The 14,704-nt window shown below is 42.2% G+C and overlaps 1 protein-coding gene and 1 pseudogene across 2 annotated transcripts in view; both read right to left on the bottom strand.

The window, feature by feature from the left end:
- Positions 1 to 425, bottom strand: part of SNX24 (sorting nexin 24) — a 153,144-nt gene extending 152,719 nt beyond the window's left edge. For both annotated transcript variants that reach the window (XM_028103697.2, XM_028103698.2), the window contains exon 1: positions 346 to 425. In XM_028103697.2, the coding sequence (XP_027959498.1) occupies positions 346 to 405 (60 nt within the window). In that variant the 5' untranslated portion in view covers positions 406 to 425. The remainder of the gene's footprint in view (positions 1 to 345) is intronic.
- Positions 426 to 10,815: 10,390 nt separating this feature from the next.
- On the bottom strand, positions 10,816 to 12,838 carry LOC114209587 (protein FAM3D pseudogene; annotated as a pseudogene).
- Between the last annotated feature and the right edge of the window lie 1,866 nt (positions 12,839 to 14,704).

The following is a 14,704-nucleotide window of genomic DNA, read 5'->3' as shown; positions in this document are numbered from 1 at the left end:
CCCGGGCTGCAGAGGGCGGGCGGCGGGGAGAATGGCGAGCGCCGCGAGCGAGGGCTTGACTCCCGCCGCTCCAGCCCCGAGGCCGGGAGCGCGGCCGGGAGGGGGAAGGGAGCGAACCGGAGGAGCCCCGGGCGCCCGCAGCCGCCGAGCCTGGGGGGCTGGGGGGGCGTCTCCCTGACAACCGCGCCGGGGCGCAGCCCAGCCTCAGGCCCCGGGGCGCGGGGGAAGGGAGGGCAGCCAGGGGGACCCCCCCCGCGCAGGGCTGGCGACGGCCGGGGGCACCTCCGCCGCTCAGCAGCCGCGGTCCCGCCTCGGGGGCCCCGTCCGGCCGCGACCCGCGCCTACCGTGTATCCCCGCTCCAGGTCGCTCTCCTCGTAGCGAAAGGACGGGATGTAGACCTCCATGGCCGCGCCAGCCGGCCGGCGGAGGGCGAGCGGGGGGCGGGCTCGCGGCCGCAGCTCCGCCCCCGGCCGAGCGCCCCGCCTCCCTGCCCTGCGCCCCCGGGAGCCGGACGCTGAGCCGCCGGGCCCGGGAGCCGCCTCCGCCCCCGCCGCGCGCCGCGCTCCCGGGGGCTCGGGGCGGGAGCCAGGAGCCGGGGGCCGGGGGCCGGGGGCTGGGCGGCGGAGGGCGCAGGGCTCCGGGGACCTGGGTCCGGGCCCACAGGGCGGCGGAGCGGAGCTGGGCCCGGAGGAGGCGGGGCCTGAAAACCTGTGAGTCTGCAGAAAAGGGGTGTGCGCGCCTCCGCGCCAGGCGCCGGGGACCGGGCCGCACCCGGGCTCTCCCTGCCCTTCGGGCGCTGGCTGGCGCTGCGTTTGCATTTCGCCAGACACTGCCCTGAGCGATTGCAGGGCTGCGTGGAGCTGAAAAGCAAGGGAGGTCCTTGATGCTGTTCCCGATGTTTGCATTTTCGTCTTAACTCTCGGCTGGCATTCACAGCAGTGAACCCTCCCAACTTTTACCAAGACTTTTGTATTTCCCCTTGAGTCCAAGGTCAACGTCTCGTTCTCAGCAGACAAAGCTGGGAATGGTATTATCATATAGAACCGGAACGTCAGCGGGTCACGGAGACACACACTCTGGCTTCTTGCTCCAGTTTTAAAATGAGTAGCTGTTTGCGTGTTTTAACCGTAAGAGAAAACACACACACAAACACACACGAAAAAGAAAAAAAAGAAAGAAAAGAAAGGTGAGGGCCGGAATTTGCCTGTTGGGCCAGGACCAAATAACCTGAAAGTATCTAAAAGATGAAGTGATCCACTTAAGGAAACTTGATTATCAGGTTACCTTCGTAAACTCCGAGTTTCTTCCTTAGGTCAGAGCATGGAGCAGAATAGAAACTTGGAGGTGACTTGTTTCACTTGGAGTGACTGGTCACTGAAAAGTGACCTCAGGCAGTGAGCTTTGGGGCTGCAGGCGCACAGAGGCTTCTAAATCAGTGTGCTCTTGAGGCCAGGGGGCATTGCAACTTGGTAAACTCTAAAGTTGATGCTGAGCCCCTAAGTCATGGAGAAGAGGAAGAATCAAGCCCTTCAAGAACTTACCTGATGGGGACCTGTGGAGCCTTCTGCCTTAGCCTCCTCTGAAGACCATCCTCCTCGCCCACACACTTGCAACTCCAGGATCTGCCACTCAAGAACTCCGTGCCTCGGCAGAAAGCTGTGCTGTGACCAGACCACCCTTCCTCTTCTGCGGGTCAGCACCATCTCACTAGGAAACAGCTCTATGGACACCATGCTGTCTGAGTTCAGAGCCTGGCTTGTGGTTCTCTTAAGCCTCTGGTGACTATCACAATGTACTGTGTGATTTATTTATCTGCCTGACCCAGGAGGTGTTAGGGTGTGTAGCTTAAAAAAAAAAAAAAAGTTTTTTTTTTTATCCCCTGCTTGGCCTGTTGCCTGGCACATTGTTCTTGAAAGCTTTATAGAAGCATTTATTTATTTTTTTAAAGATTTTATTTATTTATTTGACAGAGAGATAGCGAGAGCAGGAACACAAGCAGGGGGAGTGGGAGAGGGAGAAGCAGGCTTCCTGCCGAGCAGGGTGCCCTATGCGGGACTCGATCCAGGACCCCGGGATCATGACCTGAGCCGAAGGCAGACTCTTAAGGACTGAGCCACCCAGGTGCCCTTATAGAAGCATTTAAATATTCAATCTTTACAAATAGAGTAGAATGCAGCAGGTACTGTAGCAGATACTGTTACATACCATGTCTCAGTACTAAGCTTTTTAATAACCCCATGAGGAAGTGTTATGTGCAGTAGGACTTTAAAGACTAAGAATGAGTGTTTCTGAATATTGTTTTTAAAATAATAATGATGAGGCTCCTGGCTGGTTCAGTCAGAAGAGCATACACCTCTTGATCTCCGTGTCATCAGTTTGAGTCTCACACTGGGTGTAGAGGTTACTAAAAAAAAAAAAATTAATAAAAAAAAAATTGTGAGTCTTAAAGTTTAAAAAATAAATAAATAAAACAAAATAATAATGGCTGCTGATGGCAGAAGACCGAAACAATTTCCAGATTGGTTGAAACAACTTGTTTAAGTCTCAGTTTGTAGGAGTGCTGGCTGGCTCAGTCTGTAGAGCATGTGACTCTTGACCTCGGCCTCAGGGTTTGAGCCCCACGTTGGTACAGAGATTACTTAAACATAAAATCTTTAAAAAAAAAAAGTCTCAGTGGGTAATGTAACCCAGGACTATGTAATCCTAAAGTCCTCGCGCTAGAGACTGCTGATCTAGCTTTTAAAATGTTTTCTATACCTTCCTTTCCCCAAAGCTTGCTAGTAGCCTGGCATATACCTTTTTGTCTGGCATGGCTCACCTATTTACCTGTTGAACTTAAAAGGCAGAAATGTGTGGATCCATGAAAATCTGACAGATGGTCGGGGTGCCTGGGTGGCTCAGATGGTTAAGCGTCTGCCTTCGGCTCAGGTCATGATCCCAGGGTCCTGGGATGGAGTCCTGCATCGGGCTCCCTGCTCAGCGGGGAGCCTGCTTCTCCCTCTGCCTCTCTGCCTCTTATGAATAAATAAATAAAATCTTAAAAAAAAATCTGACAGATGGTCCAAGTGAAGCCTATTTGTCGTATTCTACTAATTTTTGGAGTCTACTAATATTAATATTAATTACATTATTATATAATATATAATTATATAATATATATTATATGATATAATTGTAATATAAATATAGTATATAATATTTATAATATATATTGTATAATATGTAATTATATAATATATAACAATGCATTAATATGAATATTAACATTATTTGTTGTATTCTAATAGCAGTGTATAATTTAATTTTGCCTTGCTGAAAATCTACATATCTCTCAATATGTGGGTGTGTTCTGGAGGGTTTATCAGCTCAGCCATAAGTGGGATTGATATTATTTCAATGTTATTCTTCCTAGTAATTCTTAGCAGGCTAGGGATAGCAAGAAACATTTTTAAGTTAATAAAGTTTAGCTACCATAATCCCACAGCAAATATCCCTACTCAGCGTCATATAAGGGAGTGTCCTAACAGTGCCAATAATTTCATTACAACTATTTTTTTTAAAGATTTTATTTATTTATTTATTTATTTACTAGAGATAGAGATTGAGCATGAGCAGGGGGCAGGGGCAGAGGGAGAGGGACTCTCAAGCAGACTCTGTGCTAAGCCCAATGCGGGCTCCATCTCACCACCCTGAGATCATGACCTGAGTCAAAATCAAGAGTCTGATGCTTAGCCAACTGAGCCTTCCCTTTATCACAACTATTCTTTCAAATTTTGCTGGAGGCCCTCACCTGTGAAAAAGGACAAGCAAAAGACTTAAGAGGTACAGATATTGGGTAGGAAGACAGAAAACTAAGTCTGTAGATGAAATGATCTACATAGAACTGAGTCAACTAAAAAATGATTAGAATTAATAAAAGAGTTTTGTAAGGTGCCATATACTAAATCAATGTATACTACTCAAAAGATTTCCTATAAAATAGCTTTCTTACACACCAACATTAATCAGTTAAAAAATAACATAGGGAAAACCAAAAGATTTCATTAATAACAGTATTTAAAACTAATAATGTCTAAGGATAAACTTTACAACAAACATTCAAGACCTTGTGAAGAAACCTAAAAAACTTTATTAAAGGATGTAAAAGAAGATCTGAAAATAGTTATATCATCTTCCTGAATGGGAAGAATCAATTTTTTATTTTAAAGATATGAGTTTTCACCAACATGATTTATTAATTTAATACAATTAAAACCCCAACAGGTTAAGAAAGTGACAAGCAGATTCTAAAATTCATTTAAAGAATGAATAGGTCAAGTTTGAACAAGAAGAAAAATGATTGAGGGGATAAGTTAATTTATATGACATCAAAACATATAAAGCCATAGTACAGATCTTCCTTGATTTACGATGGGGTTATGCCCTAATAAACCCATTGGAAGCTGAAAATAGCATCAAGTTAAAAATGCATTTAATAAACCTAACCTACTGAACATCGTGGCTTAGCCTAGCCAACCTCAGACATGCTCAGAACACTTCTGTTAGTCTCCATTTGGGCAAAATCATCAAACACAAAGCCTATTTTATAATCAAGTGTTGAATATCTCATGTAATTTATTGAATACTGTACTGAATGTGAAAAAAAAAAAAGATTGTTGTAAGTATAACAGTTGTTTACCCTTGTGATTGCCTGCAGCTGCCCAGCATCACCCAACAGTATTGGACTGCACATCCCTAGCCTGAGAGAAGATGCAAATTCAAAATTCGAAGAATAGTTTCTACTGAATTCATATCGCTTTCGCACCATCATAAGGTCAAAAAATCTTGAGTTAAACCATGGTAAGTCAGGAACAGTCTGTAATGAAATCAGTGTGATCCTGGAACAGAATGAGACAAATGATCAAAGGAACCAAGTAGTCCAGAAACATAACCCTGAATATATGGTGACATAATATGGAACAACAGTGTTATTTCAAACTCATGGGGGTTAAAAAAAAAAAATTAAATATATGGTGTTTACATAGTTTTCATAAATGTTTAAATTGTAAAATTTTATTATATGTTAAAAATAAATGGTGTTTAAATAAAAAGTATAATATATAGTTTATGGATAACTGGCTATCCATTTGAAAGAAAAATAAAATAGGTTTTAAAAATGAATTCCATATATAGTAAAAATCTCTATGAAGAACCAAAGCTATAAAACCTTAATGTGGACAAAGTCTTCTTATTACAATATACAAAATGTCAAAGGCATTAATGGAAAGATATTTTAGACTATATAAGGATTTAAAATTACACTTGACCCTTGAATAGAAGTGGGGTTAGGGGCACTGACCCCTCCCTTGCAGTTGAAAATCCATGTATAACTTTTGACTCCCCCAAAACTTAACTACTAATAGCTTACTATTACCAGAAGGCTTACCCAGAACACAAACCTTCAGTTAACACACACTTTGTATGTTAGATGTATTATATACTGTATTCCTACAATAAAGTAAGCTACAGAAAAGAAAATGTCGTTAAAATCATAAAAGAAAATATACATACAGTACTATACTGTATTTATAAAAAAAAATCCACATATAAGTGGACTTGCACAGTTCAAACCCATGTTATTCAAAGGTCAACTGCAATGTAAACCAAAGACCGCAAAGTTTAGAAAACATTTAATAAAATGAGAAAGATATTTCAACATGTATAACAAAGGATTAACGTGTATTTTATATGTTAAGAATACATAATTTTTTAAATGGCAGAATAGGAAATGGACACAGTTTGAATAGGCATTTCCCAGAAGATTGCAAATGGACCCAAAAGTCTGCATTAATTATCTATGAACACATAACAAATTACCCCCAAATTTAGCTGCTTAAAGCGATAAACGCTTATTCTCTCCCACAGTTTCTGTGGGTCAGGAATCTTGGAGCTGCTTAGGCTACTGTCAAAACGTCCACAAAGGCTCAGTCATCTTCAGAGTCTACTTCCTGGGCCACAAGTTGGTTCACTCACATGCCTGGCAAGTTAACATTGGTTGTTGGCGGGAGACCTCTGCTCCTGACCACGTGGACCTCCCTATCAGCCCCTCTAAATGTCCTGAAGACATGGAGGCTGGCTTCCCCCAAGGCAAGAAATCCACAAGAGCTCAGGGCAGAGGTCACCATGATTTTCTATAGCTTACCCTCAGAAGTCATACTCCATCGTTTCTGTAATATGCTACTGGTTACCCAGGTTGACTTTATTCCATGTGGCAGGGGACTACACAATGGCTTAAGTCTCAGGAGGCAGGAATTAAATGGAGCCATTGTGGAGGCTAGCTACCCCGTAACTGAGAAGAGATGCTCAAATCCAGTGGTAATCAAGGCAATGCAAATTAAATAATGAGGTATCACTTTGCAACTTTTAGATTGGCAAAAATTTCAAAGGTTATTCCAGTATTGGCAAGGATGTGGGGAAATAAGTACTATTGGTAAGTCCATAAACTGTTAAGTCTCTGAAAGACAAGCTGACAGGAGCTATTACAGTTCTAAAGGCACATAGTCAGTCTACAAACCTCACTTCTGTGTTAACTAACTAAAATTTATTTTTATTTTTTTAACTAACTAGAATTTAAATAAAAACTTAAAAAAATTAAAAGATAAAGCATTATTTTAGTATTTATTTAAAGATTTTATTTATTTATATTTAGAGACAGAGAGAGAGTGCGCATTAGCCAGCGGAAGGGCAGACGGAGAGGGAGAATCTCAAGCAGACTCCCTGCTGAGTGTGAAGCCTGACGTAGGGCTCCATCTCACGACCCTGAGATCATGACCTGAACTGAAACCGAGAGTCGGATGTTTAACCAACTGAGACACTCAGGAGCCCAGCATTATTTTAGCATTTAACAACAACAACAACAACAACAAATAAAAAAAAGAAAGAAAGAAAAGAAAAATAAAGAAAAAAGAAATTTCACTTCTGAAAGTAGTTATCTATGTGCAGGGCAGGAAAAGTATGTACAAGAATTTGATGGCAAAAAATTGGAAACAAATTCTATCATATTATGGATTAAAAAATATGTTAGTGTATCTACACCATGAATACAATGTTAAAAAACCCCATGTAGAGATTGTTGAGTTAGGATAGCAAATTGAACATCCATAACTAATTTCACTTCTTCCTCCAGCCCCAATAAAAGACAAGGAGCTTTTCCTTTTTTTCAAACCCATAAAAATAGGGAAAACAGGAGAGAGGGAACAGCAACAAGATTTTTGTAAGCTAGAAAGCAGATGGATGAGAAGTAACTGTTTTAGCAAACAAGAAAAAGCCAAATTTAAATGGGAAAGCTGAAAACCAACCTCATTTACACAGCACAAGTCAAAAGACTCATCAACAGGGAAGAGGGAACAGCAGGTACCCCTAGAATGGGAGGTAGCTGGCTAAAATAAGGAAGATGGAGTGAAAGCTGACAATCAGGAAAATCCCTTAATCCCCTCCCTCCACCTCCACACTGTTCTGGAGGGTATGCCCTCAAGAAAGAGTAAAAGAGAGTCTTTGCATTGGAAGTTGATAGACTGGCTGAGGACATGAAAACTTTTACCAAAAAATAGCTAAGGTCTGGGGTTTGGTGACGATACACGTATCGAATGACGAATGTTGAAAACTTACAGAGTCTTTCAGCTATACCTTTACCTTCCAGGCAGGAAACAGGAAAAGTAGTCTCTGGGAAATCTGAGCAGCCCAAGAGGAAAAATCTGGAAGCACCCACATTAGAAGTTCCCTACAAACTGCCCAATGATATCACTCTTCAGTGACACTCAAATTTCACAGGTCCCATGACTATGCTCAGAGCATCTAATCAGCTTTCACTTCCCACTGCTAACAGGAAGAGTTATCCAAAAATTTTTTTTTAAGATTTTTATTTATTTATTTGACAGAGAGAGAGAGACAGCGAGAGAGGAAACATAAGCAGGGGGAGTGGTAGAGGGAGAAGCAGGCTTCCCACGGAGCAGGGAGCCCGATGCGGGGCTCGATCCCAGGACCCCAGGACCACGACCCAAGCCGAAGGCAGATGCCCAACGACTGAGCCACCCAGGCGCCTGAGTTATCCAAAAATTAACAGATGTCCGAGGAAACCATCTAACATGGAAGAGAGACCAAAATAGGAAAATAATTTTGAGGAAACAGACACAGATAAGAATATAATTTTAAAAGCAAACTGTCACTAATATCCTCAGAGAGATACAGGACTTACAAATAGGAATGGCCCAGAAAACAAAAAAGTACATTCAGAGAGTAGGAACAGGGATAGAATATAAGAAAAACAATGGCCCTAGTCCAGGACATCCAATAGCCACATGATAGGTCTTACAGAAGGAGAAGACGAATACAGAAGGGAAGACATCATGAGCAAAACAACTCAAGCAAATTTCCAGAACTGAATGTCATGTTTCCAGATTAAAAGCACCCACACTGGATGAAAACAGACATACACAACAGCAAATCCCTGTAAGATTTCAGAACGCTGGCGATAAAAGAAGATCCTACAGACTCCAGAGGGTGGGCAGGGTGGGGGTGGGAAACAGCTTATACACAAAAGATCAGAAAACAGAATGGCGGGCGCCTGGGTGGCTCAGTTGGTTAAGCGACTGCCTTCGGCTCAGGTCATGATCCTGGAGTCCCGGGATCGAGTCCCACATCGGGCTCCCTGCTCGGCAGGGAGTCTGCCTCTCCCTCTGACCCTCTTCCCTCTCATGCTCTCTATCGCTCTCATTCTCTCTCTCTCAAATAAATAAATAAATCTTTAAAAAAAAAAACAAAACAGAATGGCTTTGGAATTCTCAACAGCAACACTGGAAGCTAGAAGACAATGAGGCAATGTCTTCAAAATTTTAGAGAAAGTGATTTTCTCTAAAAGTGATAAAAATTAGGTAAAATGAAGTCTCAAAAGTATGGCTTCTATGCATCCATTTTCAGGATACTCTGTATATCCACCAAAATGAGGGCTGAATCAAGAAAGAGGAAGGCATGAGACCCAGGACGTAGGGACTAAACCCCAGGAGAAAGCTAAAGACACTTCCAAAGCCAAAAGTAGGGGACATCCAAGAAGACAACAGGTCCAGAGAAAATAGAAGTCCCCAGGAGACTCTGCTTACAGAAAACAGTCAGGCTAGATTACCTGATGTGAGTGGTCTTGTGGGAAAATGGACTAAGAGACTATGTGAAGACATGGGAAAAATTAGCAATATATTTTAAAAAATGCACCAACCAAATGAAAAAAATCAAGGCATGTTTTACCTCAGGAAAAAAGCAGGAAGTCACTGAAAACAAGGGAAGTCTGAGAAGCTGTCACAACAAACAGGAACAGAAGGAGACAAGAAGACTAAATGTAATGGGGCATCCTGGATTGCATCTTGGAACAGAAAAAGGACACTTAAGGCAAAAGCTAAGAAATGTGAATAAACTATGGACTCTAGTTAATAACAATGTAATTAATACATTAACAAATGTACTATACTAATGAAGATGTTAATGGGTGAAGGAGATGGAGAGTAGAGGGGAACTCTCTATATATTATCTTCACAAAATTCCATAAATCTAATACTGTTCTAAAAGATAAAGTTTAGGGAGGTGGGAGGGGGATGGGGTAACGTTGGGGAATGGGCATTAAGGAGGGCACTTGATGTAATGAGCACTGGGTGTTACATGCAACTGATGAATCACTAAATTCTACCCCGAAATTAATAATACACTGTATTTTAACTAACTTGAATTTAAATAAAACAAAAAAAACCACAAAGCAAACAAAAAAATTTATTTTTTTAAAAAAGAAAGAAAATCATGATTAGATATACTACAACTTTCCTTGACGAACAATATTCGTATAGGCACAATATTGCAAGTATTAAATACTGATTTAACTGGAAATTGTTAACCTAACTACACTTGAAGGGGGGGGTGGCATGAGGGTGTGAGGCAGTCAGATGGCAGAGGAAGGGAACTAAACGTCCATTTGCCATAAAAAAGGTAAGTAGATGATGTCTAAAATTGACAACTCAAAAAATAGCAGGAAATGCACTTTACTTAGAAATAAACGGTAGAACAACAGCTAAAAATAGAGTTTATCTTTTCAGGAAAGAGACTGGGAGACTGGGGCCATGTGGGGCAAAGAAACAGTCTATTTTGTCATTTAACCTTTCCAATGCTAGTTTATTTTTTTCCCCCACTCATCGTTATATATAAAATTTGGTTTATACATATTTGTTGAAGATTTTATTTTTAAGTAATCTCTTCACCCAACATGAGGCTTGAATGTACAGCCCTGAGATCCAAGAGTCGCATGCTCTACTAACTGAGCCAGCCAGGCACCCCACAAAGACCTCTGCCCCTCTCCCCTGCTCATGCTCTGTCTCTCACTCAAATAAAATCTAAAAAAAGAAAAAATGCCCATACAACACTAACAATATCATTTTTGAAACTTAGGTTTCCTCTGACTACTTTCTTCTTTCAGTGTTATCATTGCATCTACATCTCTCAATTTGTGCCTGTCTCATTAGTCTTTTAAATTCTTATTTTGAAATCCCTTTCCCCTTGACTTTCTCTCACACCCGGCAACAATCCCTAGTTCTGAATGAATCCAACCATCTGTGTGAGGTCCTGCTTTCTCATGGCTGGAGAAATGATACTTTCTTTGGTTGGCTTCTCTGTAAATTCATGATCTCCAGACTCATTCGAGTTGTTTTTGTTTTTGTTTTTTAAAGATTTTACTTATTTATTTGACAGAGAGAGACACAGCGAGAGCAGGAACACAAGCAGGGGGAGTGGGAGAGGGAGAAGCAGGCTTCCTGCCGAGCAGGAAGCCCGATGCGGGGCTCGATCCCTGGACCCTGAGACCACGACCTGAGCCGAAGGCAGACGCTTAACGACTGAGCCACCCAGGCGCCCCCGTGACCTCCTCTTGATGCAAATTTATCCTCTCCACAGGGAGCTTAGAAGGGGACAGCTCCCCTGGTCTAAACCTCTCCTCTCTGGTGGGGAGCCTGCTCAAAAGGGCTTTTATCCTTGAGGTCTTTGGCCCCTAAGACCCAGCTATCTCTGAAGCCCAGCTGCTTTGCATAGGAACTGCCCAAGTTGGAGAGGAGCTTCCTGGTCTCATCATTCATTTTGGTTCCTGGGTCATCATGGGAGGCCCCTAGCACCAGCGTGCCCTCTGGGATTTCTTTTAAGGAATTTTACTCCAGACATTTCCTGTCAGCACTGTTCCTGTGGTTCCGTTCACCAGGGCAATGTTCAGGCCTCTGCCCACGTTGTTTTTCACAGGACTCACGATCACAGGGTTTTCGAAGCACATGGTGGGGGCCCATGACGTTAGCAGCTCCACTGCTGATTTTAAAGGCAAAGAAGTTGTCCAGGCAGGGCTTGCTGAGGCCACCCTTGGTCCTTGTGACCTGGATCTCCTCGGAGTCCAAACCCAGCCAGCGGGGCAGAGAGTCTTCATGCTGAAGCTGATGTAGCTGCGAATAAAGATCCATGCAGCGACCAGGGCAAAGATGAGGGCCAGGAGGTGAAACACACCTGACACTCTCATCTTGCCCAGGTGAGGAGCGGCTTGGGGTCAGCGTTAGCCCAGGTAAGGGGCTAGCTTCTCACTGTCCTGCCCATGCCAAGCAGGGACTCTGGCTTCAGGGCAGCAGGGTGCGGAGGGGCAGGGGCGGTGAGGGCTCTTCCAGCCCCATGTCCCTCCTGGCTGAGTCCCTGACTGTCCCCTCAGCACCTGCCGGGCTCTCCTGTCTCCCGAGTCCCCAACCGGCTCACCCTGCCAGCCCGTGGGTGCTCTGGAAGCTCCAGCTCCAGTATCCTTGGGCTCCAGGACCCCCAGACTCATTTGAGTCTTTACCCCTCTTACTCATCTGTTTGTTTTCTAAACACTTATCATTTCCTTGACCTGCAATCTTTTGACTTTCCTGTTGATATCACCCCCTGATGGCTTAATTTCCCTGCTTCCCCAAGAAAAGGGCTTTCAGTCTTTAATTTCCAAATACATGCAACCTTCCCTTTCTTTTCATTCAGAAGTATCTCTCCTTTTTACTGAGACTCTTTCCATCTACTGGACTTCTTAACTTCCATTTTCACCTTAGATATTAGTTTTACCCAGGACTTGTCCTCGGCAAACTAATTTCATTCTGTTTGTTCTCTGAAGCTGCTTTCATGAACAATCATGGTTTGAAGGGAGAGAGCATGTTCACATTTCCACGATGATACAATATCTAGTTCTGACTTGTTTTCATATTTTCATGTTGGATGTCCAAAAGTACCTCAAAGACAACACGCCCCGAAGAATTTCATCTTTCCCCAAACCTACATCTCCCTCTAAGATCTCGGTTAAGCAAAGCAGCAATATCGGAAGTCATCAAAGCCCAAACTCTGGGCATCATCCTAGACAACTTTCTTGTATTTTCCTGATCTCAATCCATTGCTTCAGGGCCTGACACAAAGCAGAGAATGAACAAATATTTATTGAATGAAACTTACCCACTTTTATTTCCATTTGCTTGAACAATCTCCTTTTCTACTTCCACTGAGTGGTCAGACCCTCACCATCACCTGGCTGACTGCTGACCCATCAACCACTATCACATTTTTATTCTCTGTATTTTTTCTTCATTGTTTACTACTTCCTTTGGTCTACGGGACATATTCTATACAAAGTTCTCCACAAACTTCTTGTGGGTGGAAATAAAGTTCTCTCCCTAAGCAAGTCCCACATTTCTGTCACCCTTCTTTCCTTTGTCCCTGGGCTTCTTTGAAGGTCTCTAGCTCATTTCTTGACAAGACTCATTTGTAGTGGGGATAGTTCTGAACTTTTGTTGGCTGAATACAAACTGATTATAACTAGAAGGATTCACCCCCACCCCCCGCCCAACCCCACTCCATTTCTCACCTTCAGCCACAGGGCTCCAAGAGCAGATCTCAAGGGTGGTGTTCTGAGAGGAAACCCTTCTGGTAAGCCCATTTATCTAGTCAAGCACACACCCATTTTATTCAAGAAGCCCCAAATACTGGTGAAATAACCAAAATGCAGGTATTTCACTCAGCTGGAGATATTACTAAGATATTACTGGATATGTAATAGCTAATATTTATTAAGCACTTGCTACTGCTGAGAAATTCACACCAATTATCTTCATTCCCTTAAGGAGCACCTAAACAAGTACTATTAGTACTCTCCATTTTACAGATACAGAAACTAAGTTTTATAGGAAAATAATGAGCTCAAAGTCAATGACGTAGATTCTTGAGCCAGAGTTTAAACTGGTGGGCTAGATGCATAACCACATACATCTTGTGGCTGTATCATACTAGGTTCTACGAAAACTAACAAGGGCATAGTCATTCCTCAAGGGGCATACATACTAGTCAAAGCAGGAAGGCCAGAAAACCATCAGCTATAATGCAACAAAGCCATCTGCCAGTATGGTCTGAAAGGCACAAACTATTACTAGAGTCCTTCTAGTTAGGAGTCTAAAAAGGATGTATGGAAGATGTGGACTTTTTAAATGTGGCCTTAAAGTCTAAAGAATGGATAGGATTTAAACGATTGCTGGCAAAAGGGAAAAGGTTAACTCAGACAAGGTAACATCAACAACAGCACGGACCCAGGGAAGTTTGGAGCATGCTCACAAGACGGGGGCATCACGTGATTAAAGCAAAGGTAAAGGGTAAGACCAGGAAAGCAGTAGTTTGAGACCAGATTTTTTATCATTTGGAACTTTGTACGGAGGTCTACTGAGAATTTCTGTGCATGGTACTATGGTAAGAATTCTTTAGAAAGGTAATTTTAGTAGCAGATTGTTGCAGGACTGACAGAGCAGGGGGAGTGAAAGAATGCGCATTTTGTAGGACACTTAAAAGACAGTTCTGGTACCTGGTCACAAGATCCAGACTCTGGGAGAGAAATAGTAGGAATGAGATTCAGAAACAGAAATCAACTCAAGTTGGTCTTGGCAAAATAATGGTACTTGAGCAATGTAAACGACAGCATAAAAAGCTTGTTTTATGTCTCAACTTGTTTCCCAAGAGGCTGGGAAACATTTTTAACTGAAATTTAGAGACTAAGCTGTTTGAAAAGCCTGTGATGCATGCACACAAATATTTATGCACACATACAAATCCACACACACTCATATAGTGAGAACATCTGAAATAAAGATCTAGAAAATATAAGTTAAAATCAAGAGATAACTTGAGACTTGACTATGGAAGTAATAAGGCAATTTATTGTTTAGTTTTGTTAAATTTTGTCTGATTTTAGTTTTTATTAAACAGTTACATAGGTGTGTGTATATATATATAAATTTAAAATAGAATCTTCTTTTTCTCAAAGTACTCCCTTAAAGCAGTATATCTCATTAACTGGCCTTAATAAAAGATAATTTTCTGTGTATTAACAGTGGGCAGCTTCACCTTAATTGACTTTAATTACAAAGTTTCCATTTGACCCAGTTAATTTAAAAAAATACTTTGAATTATTCAATCCTTAAAGAATTTTTAAAAAAAGTATGTGACACGAGAAAGGAAGATGATCATTTTTAATTTCTCACATATGTTAAAAAATTGGACAGCAAGCCACAGCTTTCCTGTTTTGTACAATCTTCTCAGGCCCTTCTGAATTAACAGTTTGAAGAAATGAATTCTCTGTATCCCAAAGGACTTCCTAGAATTATA

The sequence above is a fragment of the Eumetopias jubatus genome, unplaced genomic scaffold (assembly GCF_037043125.1).
Source record: "Eumetopias jubatus isolate StellerSeaLion01/CBP00866 unplaced genomic scaffold, mEumJub1_p1.0 scaffold_5, whole genome shotgun sequence".
Classification (NCBI taxonomy): Eukaryota; Metazoa; Chordata; class Mammalia; order Carnivora; family Otariidae; genus Eumetopias; species Eumetopias jubatus.
Note: the sequence above shows the minus strand (reverse complement) of the source record. Positions and strands in the feature narration are given on the sequence as shown.